General features: G+C 42.5%; 1 protein-coding gene across 5 annotated transcripts in view; it reads left to right on the top strand.

Moving 5' to 3' along the window:
* OTUD7A (OTU deubiquitinase 7A) overlaps positions 1-20,612 on the top strand; it is a 110,235-nt gene extending 89,623 nt beyond the window's left edge. For all 5 annotated transcript variants that reach the window (XM_083412750.1, XM_083412749.1, XM_083412752.1 and 2 more), the window contains 5 exons: positions 2,350-2,477; positions 4,350-4,499; positions 16,017-16,131; positions 16,551-16,635; positions 18,992-20,612. In XM_083412750.1, coding sequence (XP_083268876.1) covers positions 2,350-2,477; positions 4,350-4,499; positions 16,017-16,131; positions 16,551-16,635; positions 18,992-20,416 — 1,903 coding nt within the window. In that variant the 3' untranslated portion in view covers positions 20,417-20,612. The remainder of the gene's footprint in view (positions 1-2,349; positions 2,478-4,349; positions 4,500-16,016; positions 16,132-16,550; positions 16,636-18,991) is intronic.
* The last annotated feature ends 488 nt before the right edge of the window (positions 20,613-21,100 follow it).

The following is a 21,100-nucleotide window of genomic DNA, read 5'->3' as shown; positions in this document are numbered from 1 at the left end:
CCCCGGAGTCGGCCACGACTGGACCTAATGGTCAGGGGTCCCTTTACCTTTACCTTTAAGAGATATGAAAGCTGAAATTCTTAAGGTGCTATTCTTGTTTCAAAGGGAATTTGACATATAACTTGACTTTGAAAAAATGTTTGTTGCAAAAACAAAGACTGATGCAAAGCAGGAACCACATGAAATGTTATGGCTGCGGCATGAAGTCTGCTCCACATGGAACTGTTGCTTTGGCAGCAGGTGGGCCACAGTCCTAACCACTCAGTTTAACCTGAGAGCAACTTTTCAGACTAGGTTATATATTTGGATGTAGATAACTAGATTGCGGCTCTGTGGGTAAAAGCCTCAGCGCCTAGGGCTTGCCGATCGAAAGGTTGGCGGTTCGAATCCCCGCGGCGGGGTGCGCTCCCACTGTTTGGTCCCAGCGCCTGCCAACCTAGCAGTTCGAAAGCACCCTCGGGTGCAAGTAGATAAATAGGGACCGCTTACTAGCGGGAAGGTAAATGGCGTTTCCGTGTGCGGCTCTGGCTCGCCAGAGCAGCGATGTCATGCTGGCCACGTGACCCGGAAGTGTTTCCGGACAGCGCTGGCCCCCGGCCTCTTGAGTGAGATGGGCGCACAACCCTAGAGTCTGTCAAGACTGGCCCGTATGGGCAGGGGTACCTTTACCTTTACCTTTAACTAGATTGCAATATACACAGAGTGCAGCAATGGAGAAGGGGGGCACACATGCAGTGCTGCTTTTCTGTTTTTGTTTTAAATAGAGGTGCCAGAACTCAACATGACAAGCTGGGTGCCACATGGCACCTGAAAAGTAGGCTATGGACACAAAATTACAAAGCTGAAATGACTGAATTCCGGCTAAAATGTTTATTTTCATATGGTCTAGTCCTCATCTGAGACTGCAAAAAACAAAGCCATGCTTCCCCTGCCTGCCCCCCTAATATTCTTACGTGATCCCGTCTCCCATCTTCAGAAAGTGGCTGAAAGTGGGACTGCAGCAAAAGGTTCTTCTTTCCTTCTACTCTGCAGAAGATTTCTGGATTCTCCGTAAACCCCCTTTCCTTCATATTAGATTCTAGCAAACAACTAACACATATTACAGGCACCACTACAAAAATTGTTTAGATTTTAACCATCACTGAGAGTCTGAGGTAGATAATGTTTTGAAATGCACTACTTGAACCATCATAAACTAACCGGCTAATATATTTCAAATTAAAAGCATATCATACATTATAAGTACATTAAACACGGCAAATAAAACCTAACCAAAACATGTTGGGTTTGAATGAAAAAAAGAAAAAGTTCTGGAAAACACAAGCTCGAGGAAGTTTCATCCCCAAATGCCTCCCCTTCTCTGTACAATATCTGATATTTCTCCAACTTCTTGGACTCACCAGCCATCCTAACACTGGGATGTTACTACCAAACACAGCCCATGCCGCCGCCTCCCTCCAGGGACACACAGCTTTCACATGCCACATCATCCCCAAGTCCACTCCTAACTTTTGCTTCTTCCAGAAGATATTTAGATGAACTCTTACTGGCTTCCCACCTCAATATGACTCCCAACATCCATCATGCATGTCCATTTACACGTTTCCTTTCCCCAAGCTGACTCCTGGAACCAGAGGTGCTAAGTTCTGCCCACCATTGAGGGAGCTCATTGCATGCATGTGATGTCACATCTGCAACATCATGCATGTTGGGAGGAGGCGCCGAGGTCCGTTGCCACTGCAGAGAGGCCCAATGAGGCTCCTCAACATTGGGGTGGCGGGGGTGTGTGTGGTCTTGGTTAAAGATTGGAACCCTTTTGTGTGAAAAAGAAAAAGAAATAATGACATCGGATTTTAGGATTGAAGATAATGTCTGTTTATAGAAAGTGGCTTTGTGGGGCGTTATATTGGATTGGACAAAGTGAATATTGTTATATAGCGGACAGATAAAGAATCAGAAGTTCTTAACTTTCTGAATCTTATTTTTCTATCTTTCTCTTGTAACCTCTTTATTCTTTTTATTCATTTATTTATCTCTATTTCTCTCCCCTTTCCTGCCGCCTTTTTGTGTTTTTATGGTGACTATATAAAAGTCTTCGTTTGGTTAAAAAAGGGAAACGATATTAAATTTTGTATATTTCTCTGCAAACCTGAGTGTCTTCTGGAAACTAAGCATTTATTTTTATTTACATTAGCTGTTAGGAATAAAAATGGCTTCTGTGTTTTTCATTATATTTGAGTTGAGCTGGAAATGCATATAACCAGTTTTGCATGAGAACAAGTAACTATAAGGAAAGGGGTGAAAACCTCTTTAGTTCTGACTTGTGTGCCACTGCACTTGGTTTTCTAGAGTTGACAACTCTGAAGATCCTGTGTATGAGAGCCTAGAGGAGTTCCATGTTTTTGTCCTGGCACATATATTAAGGCGACCGATTGTTGTTGTGGCAGACACAATGCTACGAGACTCGGGAGGAGAAGGTGAGTCATTTTGCTGGCTTAAATTATTTATTTAAAATGTTTTAATACCACCTTTAATAAAACCTTAGGTTGGTGTATAGAGTTAATATTAAAAATACAACAATAAACATACATATGTAGAAACAGTAAAAAATCCAACCTGGGGTAAATTAAAACCATTTGGCGCTTAAAGCCAGAGAAGCCCTGGAGAAAAGATGCTTGTCTTCAGCAAGCATCTAAATGGCGGGTGCCGGACTCAGTTCATATTACACACACACACACACAGAGAGAGAGAGAGAGAGCCATGTCTGAATAGGCCACAACCAAGATAGCCCCCTTAGTTGACCTCAGTGGCCAGGCCAGTTGGTAAGGGAGAGGAGTGCCTTCAAGTATCCTGGTCCTAAGTTGTTTTATATATCTACAAAAGCCTTAAATCAGGCTCAGTAGCATATTAGCAGCTACTGGATATTAAGGGATATTAAGTAAACAAAATCATTTCAGTGGAAACTGTGTTAAACTATGGTACCTGGTAGGTGTGATATCTACTCTTTTAGAAATGAAATATTTGTCTAGAATGGCAAAAAGCACAATTTAAAGGCTTCATATAAGTGAACAGGAGTTTTAGTAGTGGTGGTAGAATTCCACTGCTGGTGGTTATTACTTTTATCTCCTAATGAAAAGAACCATTTCAACGCCTGTAATGGCTGCCAGTCCTCAAAGGAGCTATAGGCAGCCATGCCTCAGTATTCCCCTTTCAGCCCTCTCCCTGATCAACGGTTAGGGAAAGGGGAGTGAGAGGTGGCAACTGTAGTACTTCATTCCACCTTTTGTCTCATTAAGAAATTTTGTCTCATTGAGATTATGACTGGTTAGCAGTCATAAGCAGGAAAGGTGCAAGCTGCTTATGTCACTTGTTTTGCAAAAACCTGAACAATGAATTTCTCCTTCTCTTCTGGATATTAGAAAATTCTTATCTAAGAATCAGTCATTTATGATGCGTAGAAATTTACACATTTCACCACAAAGTGTATTTGTGCCTTGGGCTGAATGAGAGATGCTAAATAAGTTCTAAGTGCATCCTCTTTGGAGTAATCGTGGAAACTCTGTGTGATAAACTGAATAAGCCAAAAGAATGTAAGATTCAGTGTGCACATTTGTAGCCAATAATAATTTTTAAAATTGCTGAAAATATTTTGATATCAGATATTGTTCACTATACTTTGTGTGTCTTATGAATACAGTAAAGAGAGCAACTATATACAGATGATCCTGGTTTAGGGAAGGCCTGCACAATTTGCAACCCTCCAAGATGAGCACAGTCCAGCAGCAATTCATTTTGGCCTGTCAGCTGCTAAGCAAGCTCTCTTGTGGTTATAATCAAACAGCAGCATTCCCAATAGGCCACTTTGCATGATTGTGATGTGATGGGAAATGAATGAAGTAGTAAGGTAAAGGTAAAGGGACCCATGACCATTAGGTCCAGTCGTGGCCGACTCTGGGGCTCATCTCGCTTTACTGGCCAAGGGAGCCAGCGTACAGCTTCCAGGTCATGTGGCCAGAATGACTAAGCCACTTCTGGCGAACCAGAGCAGCTCATGGAAATGCCGTTTACCTTCCCACCAGAGCAGTACCTATTTATCTACTTGCACTTTGACGTGCTTTCAGACTGCTAGGTTGGCAGGAGCAGGAACCGAGCAACGGGAGCTCACCCTGTCGTGGGGATTCGAACCGCCGACCTTCTGATCGGCAAGTGCTAGGCTCTGTGGTTTAACCCACAGCGCCACCCGCGTCCCAAGTGAAGTAGTACATCAATATTAAAATACATTGAGGGTGCTGAGGCTGCCTATTCCTAGTTTCACAACATGTCTGCAAAATCTTGGTTTCTCTTCACAGCATTTGCACCAATTCCATTTGGTGGAATTTACTTGCCTTTGGAAGTCATGCCTAACCGATGTCATTGCTCACCTCTGGTCCTTGCCTATGATCAAGCGCATTTCTCCGCTCTTGTGTCTATGGAGCAAAAAGATCAACAAAGGGAACAAGGTATGTCAAGTAGGAAAGAAAATTGTTTTCTCTTAGTGGAAAGGAATGCAGAGCTACTGTCTATGGGCATGCTATCTGTATGTGCCTATCATAAACACTGTGCTGAGTTAGAAATGATAGCAGCCAGCGGCCCGTGTTTTGTTAGCCCAAAAATGGGAAGCAAGCAAGGTCCCAACCAAAGAAGAATGCCTACTTAAACTGATGGAATACGTGCAACTTGCAAATTTAACATATAGAATAAGAGAACAAAAAGAATACTATATACGTTTAAAGAAGACTGGAAACTGTTTACTGAATATATGTATGAAAATTGTGTTCATTTACAAATTCTGGTAGCATTAAGATAAATTTAACAGTGTAAATAAGTTTCAGTGGACGCAACAATGGTTTACTGAATGGTTTAGTTCATGTAAAATAATGCAGGGATGTTTGGTGTGGAAAATGAACCACGGAAAGAGAAAAAGGGAAGTCATTGATTTAAGGTTATTTAAATGAATATTGTGAAATGTAAATCTGTTCATATGAATCTCTTGAAGGTGTTTTTTATGGGTCACACTGTAGTATTTTGAATCATTGCCTACATAGCTTGTAGAAGTGGCAATTCCAAGTTAACATTGTACTCATCCATTGTTGGTGGTGTGATTGGGCAGCGTTTGGTTCTTCCATCTCCCTTGCTTTCTTCTCTGATCTGTTTTCTGCATTCTGCCTTTCTAAAAAGTGAAAGGTATACCAGGTAAGTCATTGGTGTTCCGAGGTACAGCACCCAGACTCCAATTCCAAACCATGGTTTAAGACCCTGTCTTGTCCTGAAGCTGGCACATGTGGTTTCCTGGTTCAGATGAAATATTGAGCCAATATATGGTTGTCTAAATGTGGCTACTACCTACCTTTCCCTCAACTTCTACATTTCTTTATTTAATGGAACCAGAAATCCTCATTAATCCAGCATCCATGCCAAATAATTCCAGAGAGTTATTGGATATGCCACAAGTTCTCCTCCGCTATGGTTAGGGAAGACTGGTTTAGTCTCTGGACCATATTATGCAAAGCACTGTGTTAAAATACTAGCACCTTTGGTAAAGGCAACTAGGTTATTTTGCACATGCCTGGTCAACAGACTGGGCTTAGGCTTGCTGTTAATGTAGAGTTGAAGCTTCTGTGTAATCTATGGCACATCATCTGTATTCATCATGTGGCACTGGAAAATGTATCACTGAGATGATGGAAATGTGGGAAATGTGTTCATTTGTCTTGAGTGCACTGTTTTTTCCTTAGTGTTTTGATGTTCAGTGGAATGGCTCTCACGTCTGCATGGCAAGGCAGCCTGCACTTCCACTAACTGCAACTCACCGTGCAAAGGAAGGAATGTAAAATAGTTAAGACGACATTTTAATTGGAGCAGCTTCGGTTGGTGCAAGAAGAGAAGTATCTTCTTCCCAACATTCATTTCTATATAAAAATGCCTATATCTCTTTGATATTCAAAATATTAAAAACAGTGTACTAACTCTATAAAAACAAATTTAAAACACACTAGGAAAAGATTCAAACTATGGAAGATCCTCAAAGAATCACAGCATCTTAGGATGTGTAAAATAAACAAAAAACCTTGGCAAAAGTATTTTCCAGAGATTAGTTAATACAGTGGTACCTCGGGTTAAGAACTTAGGTCCGTTCTGAACTTGAAACTGTTCTTAACCTGAAGCACCACTTTAGCTAATGGCGCCTCCTGCTGCCGCTGCGCTGCCGGAGCACGATTTCTGTTCTCATCCTGAAGCAAAGTTCTTAACCCGAGGTACTATTTCTGAGTTAGCGGAGTCTGTAACCTGAAGCGTATGTAACCTGAGGTACCCCTGTACAGGCTAAGAGACATGCCTCATAACTCCACCAGTAAAGCCTCGTGGGGGAGCACCTCCTGTAGCAAGGACTCCTTCCCATAACTTAACAATTCACGTTCCTACGGGGACTGTCACTTCCCAATTTATTCTGGGCCTTCCACTTTAAATGAATCCAGAAGCATGACAAAAAACTATGAGCAACGTTGGTTAAAGATTAAAATTATTTCCCCCAAACACTAATGTGATGGAAATGTAGTGGGCAAAGATATGAGACAAACAACATCTTCCAGGGCTTTAAGAAGTATGAATAACAGGAACACAATACTTCTACCCGGCACATGAATAAATGGTTCCCTCTAGTGTTGTTTTCTGGTCTGAATCCCCATCACCACCACCATGGCTGCTATTTAACTTTTTAAAAATGCATGCAGTCAAGATACCCTGCAGCAGGTCTACTTTGGCCTTTGTTCTTTTAGCCACAGGTGTATTGGAGACCATGGGAAAAGCCTAGCCCAGACTTTGGATAAGTGCCTCCCAATAGTGTCAGGCAAAATTGTTAAGCAAGCAAAGAGAAGAAAGTGGGAGGAGTTTGGCATTGCTAACTAAGAGAGGATATCCTCCCTGGGGCTTCATGCATGTGATGGAACACAGGGATATCGCAAATTAATGTCCAGAATGCAACAATTTGTTTGTTTTGTGTACTCCAGACTTCTGCTTTTATATATCTGAAAATGCTGAATTCCCACATGGAGACATTTTATACCTTCTAACAGATCTTTTTTATTTCAAGATCCTTTTTCTGGTCAGAGCAGAACAGCTAGAAGCAGGCCTCTTGATTTCTAGATCCTGCGGTATAAAGTAAGCAGCTGTTGTGCTGATATTTTTTAAATCATGAGTTTTTAGCTGCCTTTATTCATGGATTTGTCGGTTCAAAGGCACAAGTAACTCTTTCTGTCAAAGGACTGGTTTCCCATAAATGGATAAGTGTGGTGGCTTTATTCCAGTGTTGCTCAAAGCATGCTTTGATTTCAACAGTACAAGGAGACACTATGAAGGAAAGAAATGCTGTGATTGTGGGTGTCTACTCAGTAGATATTTCCAAATACATTTTAAAAGATTAGATGATATTCCCTGGCAGGTTGTGGGAAATTGCAGCAAAAGAACAAAGATAGAAGAAAAATTCATTCTATGTTTTTATTTGATCTGGGACCATTTGCAACCCCCTTTCCATGTAGGAATGTGGGCCGAGTCCGCTAGTGATTGCAAAGGTGCATCTCTTATTGTTAAAAGGATGTCAGTCCTTTCCATGTTTGAATACCACTTTCAAGTAAAAATTTCAAGCTATAATCTTCCTTCAAGTGCTGTAGATTAAGCTGACAATATTTTTGCTGCTGCTTTTTTGCTAGAAGATGTGTAGCCCTTCCAAAATTTATCTCCTACCTAATATCGTTTAGTTCTGCAGCATTGCTCTCTATAGCTTTGAAGCTATTCTGACTTTTGGCTAATTCTCAGAGATGAAAAACCCTCTAGCCAGCTGCATCTTACTGATTAGTGTAATTACCTCTGTGACGGCTCTACTGAATATGTATAAGATACAAGGGTTGTTGCCATTGAATTTCCACTGCTTCTCAACGGTTCTTACCAATTTTCAATCAGACTCACAGATGTGAAGTTGCCACTTCTTTTACTGGCTGTTCTCATGCACATTTTAGTAGCTGCCTCATGCACAGAAATTTACTGGTGAAGCTTTTTTTTTTTTTACTACTTCATGTCACAGCACACTGAATATACAGTGTGGTTCATTGAGAACAACTCAATAAGAGGTCAGATTTTCATTCCTGCCCTTTCATTCTCTTTGGTTTTTAATCTCCCAACAGAAACTCAGTATTCTTTTCTCATTGCACATGCTTGGTCCTAATTGCACTGCTTTTTTGGGTGGGGGTTATCGCTTTAGGGGTTCCCCTCTAGTTCTGCATATCTTGTGATTTCTTCAAGCATTCTGATACTTACCTTTTTTCCTCAGCAGCTCCACCTTAGCTACATTGACACTGCCTTCATAACTAGGTAAACTGAGTTAACTACTGAAGAGTCTTCAGAACAGCAATAAAACTAGATACACAGGGGAAAGGAAAAGCACAAAGAGGCAAGTAAGAACAATAGAGGATGAAAGAAAAAAAGCAAATTAAAACATCTCATTTAATTAGGGAAGGAGTAGAAAATTATATATTTCATGAAGTGCTTCTGAAAGAGTGGGAGGGATCAAATCCTATGAATATCTAGAGGCAACGAGCTTCAAACTCTGCACTAAAGACTATTTTTTAAAATTCATATTTTGCCACTAAATCTTGTTACAGAGCAGATTGAACTAAATGAATCTTAATGCCTTTCCCATTTCAGAACAGCCTCATGGGATGCCATTTACTTGCTGGTGTCAAGAGCAAGTAAGGCAATGTGATCTTGGAGGCTTTTTAAGGTAACAGAGATGGAGACAGGCATAAATTTTACAATTATGCCATGCCAAGCACTTTCCCATGGTTTCATTCCATGCTGCTAGTGTTGTCCTTTAACGGTCTGCAAACACCCATGTGACCTGGTCTTTTAAATGTTATGAATGTGAAGATCACCTCCCACAGTGTTCCAGTAATGTCTGGGGTACACTTATGATTGGGGTGTGGGGAGAAACAGAAGGCTTTCACCTAGAAACTAGGGCTGGGGTTGGGCATCCCTCAGTGGGAAAGTGTGACAGAGCCTGCAACCCCCCAGCTCAGCAGCCTCAATCCGGCTCCTGCTTGCAGGGTATTTGGAGCTCGCTCTGCGGGGGGGGGGGGGGGGGAGGGAGCCTTCCTGACTTCTAGCTGAGCGTCGCAAGGGAGCCCAATCTCCCCACTGCTCACCAGGACATCAGGGCTTCCACAGTGCCGTTTCTCAGCATTGTATAAGACTCCTAAAACACTCCTAGGTTTAAAAAACAACAACTTGCTGGCTGGGGTGGGGTTAATAGAGAGCTGCTGTTTGGGAAAGCCAGCATAAAAACCACACATTATATCTGGCAACCCATGCACCCTCTTATGAATTGTTAACAGCAGGCTGTTGGAGCAATGTCTGCCATATTAAAGGTAAAGGTACCCCTGCCCGTACGGGCCAGTCTTGCCAGACTCTAGGGTTGTGCGCCCATCTCACTCAAGAGGCCGGGGGCCAGCGCTGTCCGGAGACACTTCCGGGTCATGTGGCCAGCGTGACATCGCTGCTCTGGCGAGCCAGAAACGCCGTTTACCTTCCCGCTAGTAAGCGGTCCCTATTTATCTACTTGCACTTAAGAGTGCTTTCAAACTGCTAGGTTGGCAGGCGCTGGGACCGAACAGCGGGAGCGCACCCCGCCGCGGGGATTCGAACCGCCGACCTTTCGATCGGCAAGCCCTAGGCACTGAGGCTTTAACCCACAGCGCCACCCGCGTCCCTGTCTGCCATATTACATTTTAGATATTTAGGATTTTATTTAATTTATTTTTGTTGGTACAATCATGCAGAATACGGCCTCTAATGAAGAATGCAATCACTTATGTTTTCCTTGGGAGAGAGAAATAACTTGAAAATACATTAGCTGTAGCCACTAAAAGAAAATAGGTTGTTTCAGTTTCTTTTGTTTTGGTTGTCTTGAGATGGAGAAATCTGTTTTTGCTTATAAACCTTTATTATCTGTTCTAGGAACTAGGAAAGGTCCTAGAACAGATAATTCAACAGTCGGTCTGTGAGCACTTAGAAAAAGAGCGCTATGATAACTAAGACCCAGCATGGGTTTCTCAAAAATAAGCCATGCCAGACCACTCTCATTTCTTTTTTTGACAGAGTAGCAAGCTTGGTGGAACAGGGAAAAGCTGTGGACATAGTGTATCTTTATTTCAGTAAGGCTTTTGACAGAGTCCCCCATGATATTCTTTGAGGAAGCTGGTAAAATATGGGTTGAATGAGGTAACTGTTACGTGGATTGGTAGCAGGTTGGTGGAATGAACCTAAAGAGTACTCATTAATGGTTCCTCTTCATCCTGGGAAAAGGTAACCAGTGGGGTGCCGCAGGATTCTGTCCTGGGTGCATTGTTGTTGAATGTCTTTATAAACAACTTGAATGAAGGAATTGAAGGGATGCTCATCAAATTTGTAGATGACAGCAAACTGGGAGGGGTAGAATCAGACAGAATCAGAATTCAAAATGACCTTGACAGATTGGAGAACTAGGCACAAGCTAACGAATGAATTTCAGTAGGGACTAAAGTTCTGCACTTGGGGAGGAAGAACCAGATGCACAAATATAAGATGGGGGACACCTGGCTTACTAGCAGTACATGTGAAAAGGATCTAGGGGTCTTGGTGGACCACAAGCTGAACGTGAGTCAACAGTGTGATGCAGCAGCAAAAAAAGCTAATGCTATTCTAGGCTGCATCAAGAGAAGTCTAGTGTCCAGATCAAGGGAAGTCACAGTCCCACTCTCTTCTGCCTTGGTCAGACCACACCTGGAATACTGTGTCCACTTCTAGGCACCACAATTTAAGAAGGATTTTGGCAAGCTGGAATGTGTGCAGAAGAAGGCAACCAAGATGATCAAGGATCTGGAAACCAAGCCTTACGAGGAGTACTTGAAGGAGCTGGGTATGTTTAGCTTGGAAAAGAGGAGACTGAGAGGAGATATGATAGCCATATTCAAATATCTTAAGGGCTGTCACCTTGTTTTCTCCTGCTCTGAAGGGTAGGACTTGAACCAGTGGCTTCAAGTTGCAAAAAAGGTTCCGACTAAACCTCAGGAAAAGCTTTCTGACAGCAGGAGCTGTTCAACAGTGGAACAGACTCCCTGGGAAAGTGGTGGACTCTTCTTCCTTGGAGGTTTTTAAGCAGAGGTTGGACAGCAATCTGTCATGGATGCTTTAGCTGAGATTCATGCATGGCAGCGGGTTGGACTAGACAACCCTCGGGGTCCCTTCCAACTCCTAAGATTCTATGACAACATTGCTTTTGTGCATGTGAACTGGTTCTGAACGCAGGTGGCAACTACGGCTGTTAAAGGATTTGTGCTACATGCTCTCTGAATCAAGTGGGTTGCTGTGATCTGGTGCCACCTGGTGAAACTTTACCAATGTTACAATCTGCTGCATTTTTACCCGTGACTGCTATCTTCACCAATCCTGGAAAAATGCTTTCTGTTGCAAGATGCCTTTCGGTAAACTCTTATAGTTTTCTGTTTCTTAAGATTCTTGTAACCAATTTCTATATAAATGTAGCCCTGACATTCAAATATGTACATCCCAAAAATGTGTAACCTTTTGAAATGGTTTATTTTGCATAGTGACTAACAGACTGAGCTGCAAGTCAGGAAGATCCTAGGTCAAATCTCAACTCTCCTGTGAACGTCTTGAGGAGCCCTAGGCAAGCCACTGTTTCTCAGCCTGTTTCCCCATCTGTAATATGGTAGATAATACTGCATACTTCCCTTGTAAGAATTGCAGCCAGAAAATGAATGTGACATGCTTTGAACATTTGAAAGCAGTCTGCTCGTGTTAAACATTATTTTCCCTGACATTTAGTGTGTTCTCTCATTGTAGCTTTCTTACAGTAAGCAGGATACCTAATTTACAGCTATTCAGATACTTTAGTCTTTGCCTCCAAGTTTGTCACCAAAACTGATCGTTGGGGGTCGTCCCCCCCCCCCCAATATAGCCTTGATGAATTACTTTGACCTGCATTGCCTGTGATTTTGCAAATCCAAAGATTCTGGAAATATCCATGGCCGAGTGTTTGCACAGCAAGAGCGCCTATAGTGGCTTTTAATGTAGCACAGCAGCAACAGAATACATAAGAAAGCTGAGTCTTTCATTCTTTTTTTAAAGGCAGTTGTACAAAAAACCTCTAAAATGTATGTGGTAGTTTCTGCAAAGTGCCTCAATATTGTTGATAGCTGTCACCAGTGTTATGGAAATGTCGGCTTGCCTCCTTCCCCAAAATGCATTCTAAAAAAATTGGGGAGGGGGATACCAGTTCCCAGAAATAAATGGGAGGTAAAATGAGGATAAATAATTTGAATTAAACACATTCTTTGCACATTTATATATCATTTTCATTGTGGCACAAATTGCTAGAGGGCATTATATTATTTTTCAACACTTGAGGCTTGAAGAATTGTGGTATTTCTGGTTTCAAAATGCTTGTTTTTATTGAATGTTAATTAGCACAAGGAAGAATACACTTTCAGTGTTTTTCTTCTCCACTGAACAAATTGCTATTACAATTACATCTGCTTTTTTGCAATAATGTTTTGGCAATCATTCTGTTTTGCCAGTAAGTATGTAGTGGTGCCAGTTTATAGTTTAACATTCTCCTTCTTCAGCCCACAGTTGCAATATACAGGGAAGTTTGTAATCAATTTCTGTGTGATCTGTCAGCCCTGCTCCCAACACTCTGGGGTGAGCAAGGACCAAAGATGAGCCTAGTTCTTGCAGTCTGGCTGCTCTGCCCTCTTGCTAAGTGGCGGCGTTTGCATGAATGATACATAGCGATGTTTTGAGAATGCTCTGCCTTCCAGAATCTGGCCTGATTGCCTTTCTCTCAAGCAGGAGTTTGACCGTTCTTTCAGGTGTAAGGTCGGCATTGTCTTCTCTCAGATCCAGATTTAGAAACATTTTGAGATTCTTCCTCTCAAGTCAGACCAGTACACTGCGACATTGCTGGTGATATCATTTATTTGGGTGGCCATACTATTTAATAACTGTTCTTTGGAGCAGATCCGTACTATATAAAGGAAAAACTAAAGTTTTTTTGTGCACTCTGGGCAGCTTCCAGCAGAATATTAAAATACAATTCACCAAATATTGAAAACTTCCCTGAACAGGGCTGCCTTCAGATGTCTTCTAAAAGTCTGATAGTTGTTTATTTCTTTGACATCTGTTGGGAGGGCGTTCCACAGGGCAGGCACCACTACTGAGAAGGCCCTCTACGTGGTTCCGTGTAACTTCGCTTCTTGCAGTGAGGGAGCCGCCAAAAGGCCCTCAGAGCTGGACCTCAGTGTCCGGGCAGACAGATGGGGGTGGAGACGCTCCTTCAGGTATACTGGGCTGAGGCTGTTTAGGGCTTTAAAGCTCAGCACCAACACTTTGAGTTGTGCTTGGAAACATACTGGGGGCTAATGTAGGTCTTTCAAGACCGGTGTTATGTGGTCTTGGCGGCCACTCCCAGTCATCAGTCTAGCTGCCACATTCTGAATTAGTTATAGTTTCCGGGTCACCTTCAAAGGTAGCCCCACAAAGAGCGCATTGCAATGGTCCAAGCAGGAGATAACCAAAGCATGCACTACTCTGGCAAGACAGTCCACAGGCAGGTAGGGTCTCAGCCTGCATACCAGATGGAGCTGGTAGACAGCCGCCCTGGACACAGAATTGACCTGCGCCTCCATGGACAGCTGTGAGTCCAAAATGACTCACAGGCTGTGCTTCAGGGGCACAGTTACGCCATTCAGGACCAGGGAGTCCTCCACACCTGCCCGCCCCCTGTCCCCCCAAAACAGTACTTCTGTCTTGTCATGGATTAAAGCTCAATCTGTCAGCCCACCATCCATCCTCTGATTGCCTCCAGACACACACAAAGGACCTTCACCGCCTTCACTGGTTCCGATTTAAAAGAGAGGTAGAGCTGAGTATCATCCGCATACTGATGAACACCCAGCCCAAACCTCCTGATGATCTCTCCCAGCGGCTTCGTGTAGATGTTAAAAAGGATGGGGGTGAGGAGGGATCTGAGAGCCCAGGGATCTGAACACTCATCCCCCAACACCACTTTCTGGACACGGCCCAGGAAGAAGGAGCGGAACCACTGTATAACAGCACCCCCAGCTCCCAGCCCCTCTAGTCCAGAAGAATGTCATGGTCGATGGTATTGGAGGCCGCAGAGAGATCCAGCAGAACTAGGAAACAGCTTTCACCTTTGTTCCTAGCCCACCGGAAATCATTGACGAGTGTGACCAAGGCAGTTTCAGTCCCATGATGAGGCCTGAATCCCAATTGGAAGGGATCCAAATGGTCCGCATCCTCCAGGCATGCCTGGAGTTGTTCATCAACCACCCGCTCAATCATCTTGCCCAAGAATGGAAGATTTGAGACTGTGCGATAGTTGGCCATACTGGCCTGGTCTAAAGATGTTTCTTTAAGAAGCAATTTAATAACCACCTCTTTCAGTGGGTCTGGGAAGGCTCCCTCACAGAGAGAAACATTCACCACCCTGCGGAGCCCATTGCCCAGCCCTTCCCAACTCGCTTTTATTAACTAGGATGGGCAAGGATCAAGGAGTCAGATGGGCCGTTTCACTCGTCCACATCTTCGGAGGTAACAGATTTGAATTGATCCCACGCAACTTGACTAGATAGGACCCTGGCACTCTCCTGCCCTGGTCCTGCTCCCATGGTGGTGTCTACCTCTTTCCGAATCTGAGCGACTTTATCTGCAAAAAACTTTACAAAATCATTGCAGGAGATCTTAGGGCGCTTACTGAGCCCCGATGACACAAGTGGTTCCGTTAAATTGCGAACCACCTGAAAGAGTCTCCTGCTTCTGTTTTCTGCCGATGCAATAGAGGCAGTGAAGAAGGTCCTCTTTGCCGTCGCTTTCGCCACTTGGTAGGCTCGACGTTGAGCTCTAACCCTTGTCCCGTCAGATTCAGAATGTGTTTTCCACCACCAGTGCTCTAGCCGTCTCAGCGATTGTTTCATTGCCCTTAGCTCTAGGGAAAACCACGGGGCAGTCCGGGCTCCATGCAATCGGAGAGGGCGCTTCGGAGCCAGACAGTCAATAGCCCTGGTTAACTCTGCATTCCAGTGGGCCACGAGGAAATCAGCTGAGAGGCCATCAACGTGGGATAATTTTGCTAGATTTGTGGTTGCAGCCTGAAAACTGAGAAGAACATTCATCAAAGACAATGTGGTGGACTGTAAAGTCTGATCGACAATGTAATATTAGAAATTGATTTGTGGAGGTCTGCACTTCAAGGTATAGATGTATAACTTGCTTATCGCTTTATTTTAACAGTGTACCTATGCATATTCTGCACAGGTTGCATAGAACACTTTTATTTCCTTTTTGGTTGAAATGACCAGGATGGTCACAGCAACTAAGATTTAGTGTTCAGTGACTGGTATTATGACTCAGTAAAATCTGGAGTCAATAGCCTACTAATTATTTGGGGTTATATTCCACTTTCCTTGGAGGTTGCAGGTGAATGACAGTATATTGTAAATGAAAGTGAAAGCAGAAGCGTATAATTTCAGCTTTCAAAACATTTGCTTTAACCCTGTCCACCACACCAAAAGAAAAGTGTTCATTTTGTCAAATGCTTTGGCTAGAGATGTGGTCAGTCTGAGATCTACGAAAGAGGCTATGGTTATCTCATATTATAATATCCTAATTGCCATCTCTGAGAGCTGGTGACTATTTTTCTTCATCATGAAAAAAATCACATGATATACAAAGGTGTCACTGTTTGCAAAATAAGCAATTTCTTATGAAAAATGCCAAGATGCTATATATTTAACACAGTGTCTTGAACAAATGCTTCTAAAATTCTTTCCCCCTTTTCTTCAGCCAACTGTTGTTTCTCATCCTTTTCCCACCTAATTTCTTCACTTCTGATCTTTTCCTCTTTCCTTCAGCGGTGATCCCTCTGACTGATTCTGAACACAAGTTACTACCTTTGCACTTTGCGGTTGATCCTGGGAAAGATTGGGAGTGGGGGAAGGATGACAATGATAACTCCAAGCTGGCCAAGTAAGATCTCTTTTAAATAATTAACACTTCAGCACCTTGTGGACATCTGTGTGCCTAAAATGCTTGGTAACCTTTGATTAGCCTGCCCTTTTAAAATCAGTTTTTAGAACAAGTAACTATATCGTTTTTGAGCCACATGCATCTCTTGCATAGTTCACTAGCTGGGTGTGGAGTTTTGCCATCTACAAAATGCCAGTTGGTTGCCCCAGTCTGGCAAGAACAATGTGAGGCTGCAAATTTCCCATAGCAAGGACTTTTCTTTTCGCCCTAGCTTATTTCCTTAAGAGAGCATGGGGATCTGTAACTAAAAGTACTCTTGTTAAACCTGATGTTTTTTTCTGTTTCTGTTGATTGAGTATATGGCTGTAAATTTTCAGTGATTATATGGTATGAGGTCTTTCCTCTTTTTCCTTTCTTAGTTTGATTCTGTCTCTGGAGGCAAAGCTTAATCTTCTGCACAGTTACATGAATGTAACCTGGATACGCATACCATCGGAAACACGGGTAACCCTTTTATTCTCCATAAGTAGCTTGAGAGAAAGAGGCCCCAACTGTGTCATCTCATGAAACAGATGATCCTGGGCTAGGCTCCCATCACTAGCGCAGCAGAATCCACTGCATCCTTGCTGTGTTGGGCTAGCGGTTCAGGGAAGCTCCTTTGGGAGGAGGGGCAGGGAGAGGCAAGGTCCAGGGCCCTGCCTCCCTAGAATTAATGCAGCACTTTCTGACACAAAAAATGGCCATGCACTACTGTGACTGTGGCAGCAATGGATTAGACGGTTGTTATGTTTTTATCACTGATGTTTTGTAATGTATTTCTAATGTTGTACACCACCCTAAGATCTTTTGATAAAGGGTGGTATATAAATTGCTGCTGTAGTAGTAGTAGTAGTAGTAGTAATAGACTGTACTGTGCATAGATTAGAAAGGGAAAAAGATGCAAGTAAAGCAGCTGTCCTTCCTGCTGCTTTTGGTTGGAAATTCTGCCCTCTGTCACAGCATATGAGATGGTCAAAACCAAAGAGTAATTGACCAGCCTGTCTATCCATTGTCTGGGGAAAAGGCTGAAAAGCAGACTTTGTTCTGCTCCTTGCATTTGTGCAGTTCCACATTTGAGCGTGTGGATTCTCAGGTCCAAATATCAGAACATTCTAGTGGTTTGACAAAAGTATAGGGACTATCAAATGTGAGACTGCAAAGTTGATACCCAAGGTTGTCAGTCAGGGGTAAGCAAATTAAGAGTTCAGCCAAATTTTCATGTGCACAACAGGGAGCTTTGGGGAACTGAATATGTTCTCTGAAATATCCCACTTAGCTTATCATACTTGTTAATCATGCGTCTCAGAAACTGCTCCAACACTAGTTTTTTTCATAAAGAAGGAAGTTATTATTGCTCAGTCATACTCCAGCCAATCATGAATTGGTATGTGCTTGAAAATTTATGTGTTAATTCAATGTCCAGGACCAATTCCTATAAAGGTTATCATGTCTCAGTTTAGCTCCTGGTGATTAGTAATACTTTTTATTTTACATGATAGGAAGGCTCTCTTGCCATTTCTATATTAGCCTTTTCCGACTAATGAAATTGTCAAGAAATCGCACACATCATCCAGTGAGAAATATGGTCAGGTGAACTGGTTTTCAATCATTGCCCGTTGTGAATAATTTGCAAGATTAATTTCATAGGGTTGCCTAGTTGTTCAAGATGATCTGCAAGTTGCTTCCACTTCGTATTTTCTTAAAATATATCATGGCAAGCACAATCTTTTGCTCAACTGCCCTTTTTCATATATAGGGATGGTAATCTGAAAAAATGTTGATACTTTTTTTGCCTAGCATTGACTAATTTTCTTGCCCCAGAAGAGTAGGTGAGCAGAATTATCGCAAGTAAAAACAATCTCAATTTCTTTGAGATAGGAGTCTTGGAAACTAATGTTTTGAAATGTACTTCTATAGTTACACTGAAAATTACTTGCACTACATCCTATATTTTCAGGTATAAATGTGAACAGCATTGATAATTGAATTATTGCACAATTTGCTTTTTAATCCCAGATCAATTATTGCCGTCCTAATCATTTTTAAAAAAATCCCTTGCTAAATACCCAGAGATTGGCTTCTGTGTTTGTGTTATCTTTCATTTTGCATCTCTGATGCCATTTGTACCGGAATGTATCCTACAACGTAGCCTTTCCACACAGAATGGTCATCAGGACTGAACTTTACTATTGCTATCCTCCATATAATCCAAAACAGTGTCCCATGAACACTGAGCAGGAGTAAGCAAGAAACAACAGATCAGATTATTTCAGATATGTTGAGCAAGAGAACCAAGCATACTGCATAAAAAACTCCAGGAATACTAGCTGATCTATTTGAAGAGAGAAATTCCCTCCTAACCCATCACCCATCAACTTAAAAATCAGAAAACTTGTAGTGAAGAGCAAATCCATTCTATCTAACATCATATTGCAATGGTTCCTGATGTTTCAGATATAGAAAAGCATACAAAAAGATGCGCTGTTTTCAGATTTGGCTTTTACCATCTTGAATATGCTGTGGAATTCACAGCAAACACCTGAAGTTTCAAGAGAATGACTTCCCAAAAGGACCGTCAGAGAGATCTGACAAGCTATTATAAACCTGGATCTAGGAAGTTTCTTCCAAAGATTAACCATCTGTTAATGTAATTGTGGCCCCTTAATGTAATGACCTTATGTGCAGAACCATTCTTTTGAGGACTTGCATTTTTCAAATGCTAAATATCCTGAAAAACTGCATTCAAATGTAGAGAGGATCTTACTGCAGGAAATCATTGTGTAAGAATAATTTCTAACTGTTAATTTACTTCTCTTCATAGGCTCCTCTGGCTCAGCCAGAATCTCCCACTGCGTCAGCAGGAGAGGATGTTCAGTCTCTCGCTGATTCCATGGACTCCGACAGGGATTCCATCTGCAGCAACTCTAATGGCAATAATGGGAAAAATGGGAAAGAGAAAGAAAAGCAAAGGAAGGATAAAGAAAAAAACAGGGCTGATTCAGTTGCAAACAAACTTGGGAGTCTCAGTAAAACTCTAGGCATCAAGCTCAAGAAGAACATGGGTGGGCTTGGGGGACTAGTGCATGGCAAAATGAGCAGAGCAAATTCAGGAAATGGGAAAAATGGGGAGATCATTGAGAAAGTCAAAGAGAAGAAGTCCAAGTCACGCAAAGGAAGCAAAGAAGAATCTGGCCAGTCTGCAAGCACTTCTCCATCTGAAAAGACAACCCCCTCTCCCACTGAAAAGGCAAGCATTTCGCCTGTTGAAAAAATGAATTCTAAATCCCCTTCAGATAAACAGTCAGACCCATGGAAGTACAGTACTGATGTGAAGCTGAGCCTCAACATCTTGAGAGCTGCCATGCAAGGGGAACGGAAGTTCATCTTTGCTGGCCTCCTCTTGACCAGCCATAGACATCAGTTCCATGAGGAGATGATTGGCTATTACTTGACCAGTGCCCAGGAGCGCTTTAGTGCCGAACAGGAACAGAAGAGGAAAGAGGCAGAGAAGAAGGCTACTCTCAATGGATCGTCATGCAGGAAACTGGAGCAAGAAATGTACTCAAAAGAGAAGTTGGAAGCATCTCCTCAGGGAAGGGCATCACCAGTCTTGCCTCAAAGCCATACGACTCAACTGGTTTTAAAGTTTAAAGACCGTACTAGTCCCACACCAGGGTCATTTTCGTCACCTAGCAATGGTGCCAAGAAAAGTGGACCCATTCCATTGTCTGCCCACTATAGCCATACACCCCCTGTTCAGAGGCAAAGTGTCATCCACTTGCACGATGTCAACTCCAAGCCATCAAGCTTCCAGGATGATACCTACAAACCGGTGGTTGGCACCTTAAAAACATGTGCCACATATCCCCAACAGAACCGGTCATTGTCTTCACAGAGCTATAGCCCAGCCCGAATAGCAGGCATCCGTACTGTCAACACAGTGGAGTCACTGACCTATGTTATGCCTACGGACCACAAGTCACAAACATATACCAATGGGTTTAATACCAGTGACATCAGAGACTGCTTGGAATATGCCGATGAGGATGCACCGCAGACCTGGTTGAACAATGACAAAAATCGAGGCAGGAGCACAGTTAGCCCGATATATTCAATCCAGCAGAACCGCTGCAAGAAGGAGAACTGCTCTTTTTATGGTCGCCCCGAGACTGAAAACTATTGTTCCTACTGCTATAAGGAGGAGCTGAAACGCAGGGAGCAAGAAAGTAAGGGGCACCGACATTGAAGGTGATGGAGCTCTTCCCATGAATATTTATTTCCTCCATTTTCTTACTTGTAAGGTATGTGGCAATGGATTACAGGAGGAAGGAAAAGAGAATCCTGCAGAGGGATCTGTGGGGAGAAAGGTCCAGCTTATTTGTTTTTCCCCTGCAGCAATGAAAAACTAAGAATTAATTTATCATAAAGAGTTTATTATTTTCCATTTTGTCAGTGTCTTTTTTACATACACTGGTAAGCTGAAAGGTTCTTTACTCCTTTGTCAGTGCTGTGTATACGTTTGGTCAAAATTTACTAATGGTGCCTGAATTTACACTGACATCACTCAGGTAGTAGGAAGATAGGGAAAAAGTCATAATAACTGGAAATGTGGTATTGTAATAAGATGTGTCTGCTTCATTCTTTAGAGCCATCTCATCTGAAGAAATATAACTTTTTCATAGCTCTTTCCTCATCCTTTAAAAATTGGGGGAAGAATAGTAATTTGCATATAGTTCATACTAACATGCTAACATCCTTGCTTGTATTATTTTAGTAGTCCTGTTTTCTCCACAGATACACAAATGAAAGCCTGGATTCATTAGCAAGCTTCTCTTACAAAACGCAAATTCTTGGTTTTATTGATGTAAGCAACTCCAGTTTTGTACTGCACAAAATGTCCAAGAATGAAATGCTTATCCTCCAGATGACA

Source organism: Podarcis tiliguerta (assembly GCF_965153285.1).
Source record: "Podarcis tiliguerta genome assembly, chromosome: 14".
Classification (NCBI taxonomy): Eukaryota; Metazoa; Chordata; class Lepidosauria; order Squamata; family Lacertidae; genus Podarcis; species Podarcis tiliguerta.
This window is presented reverse-complemented; position numbering and strand designations above follow the sequence as displayed.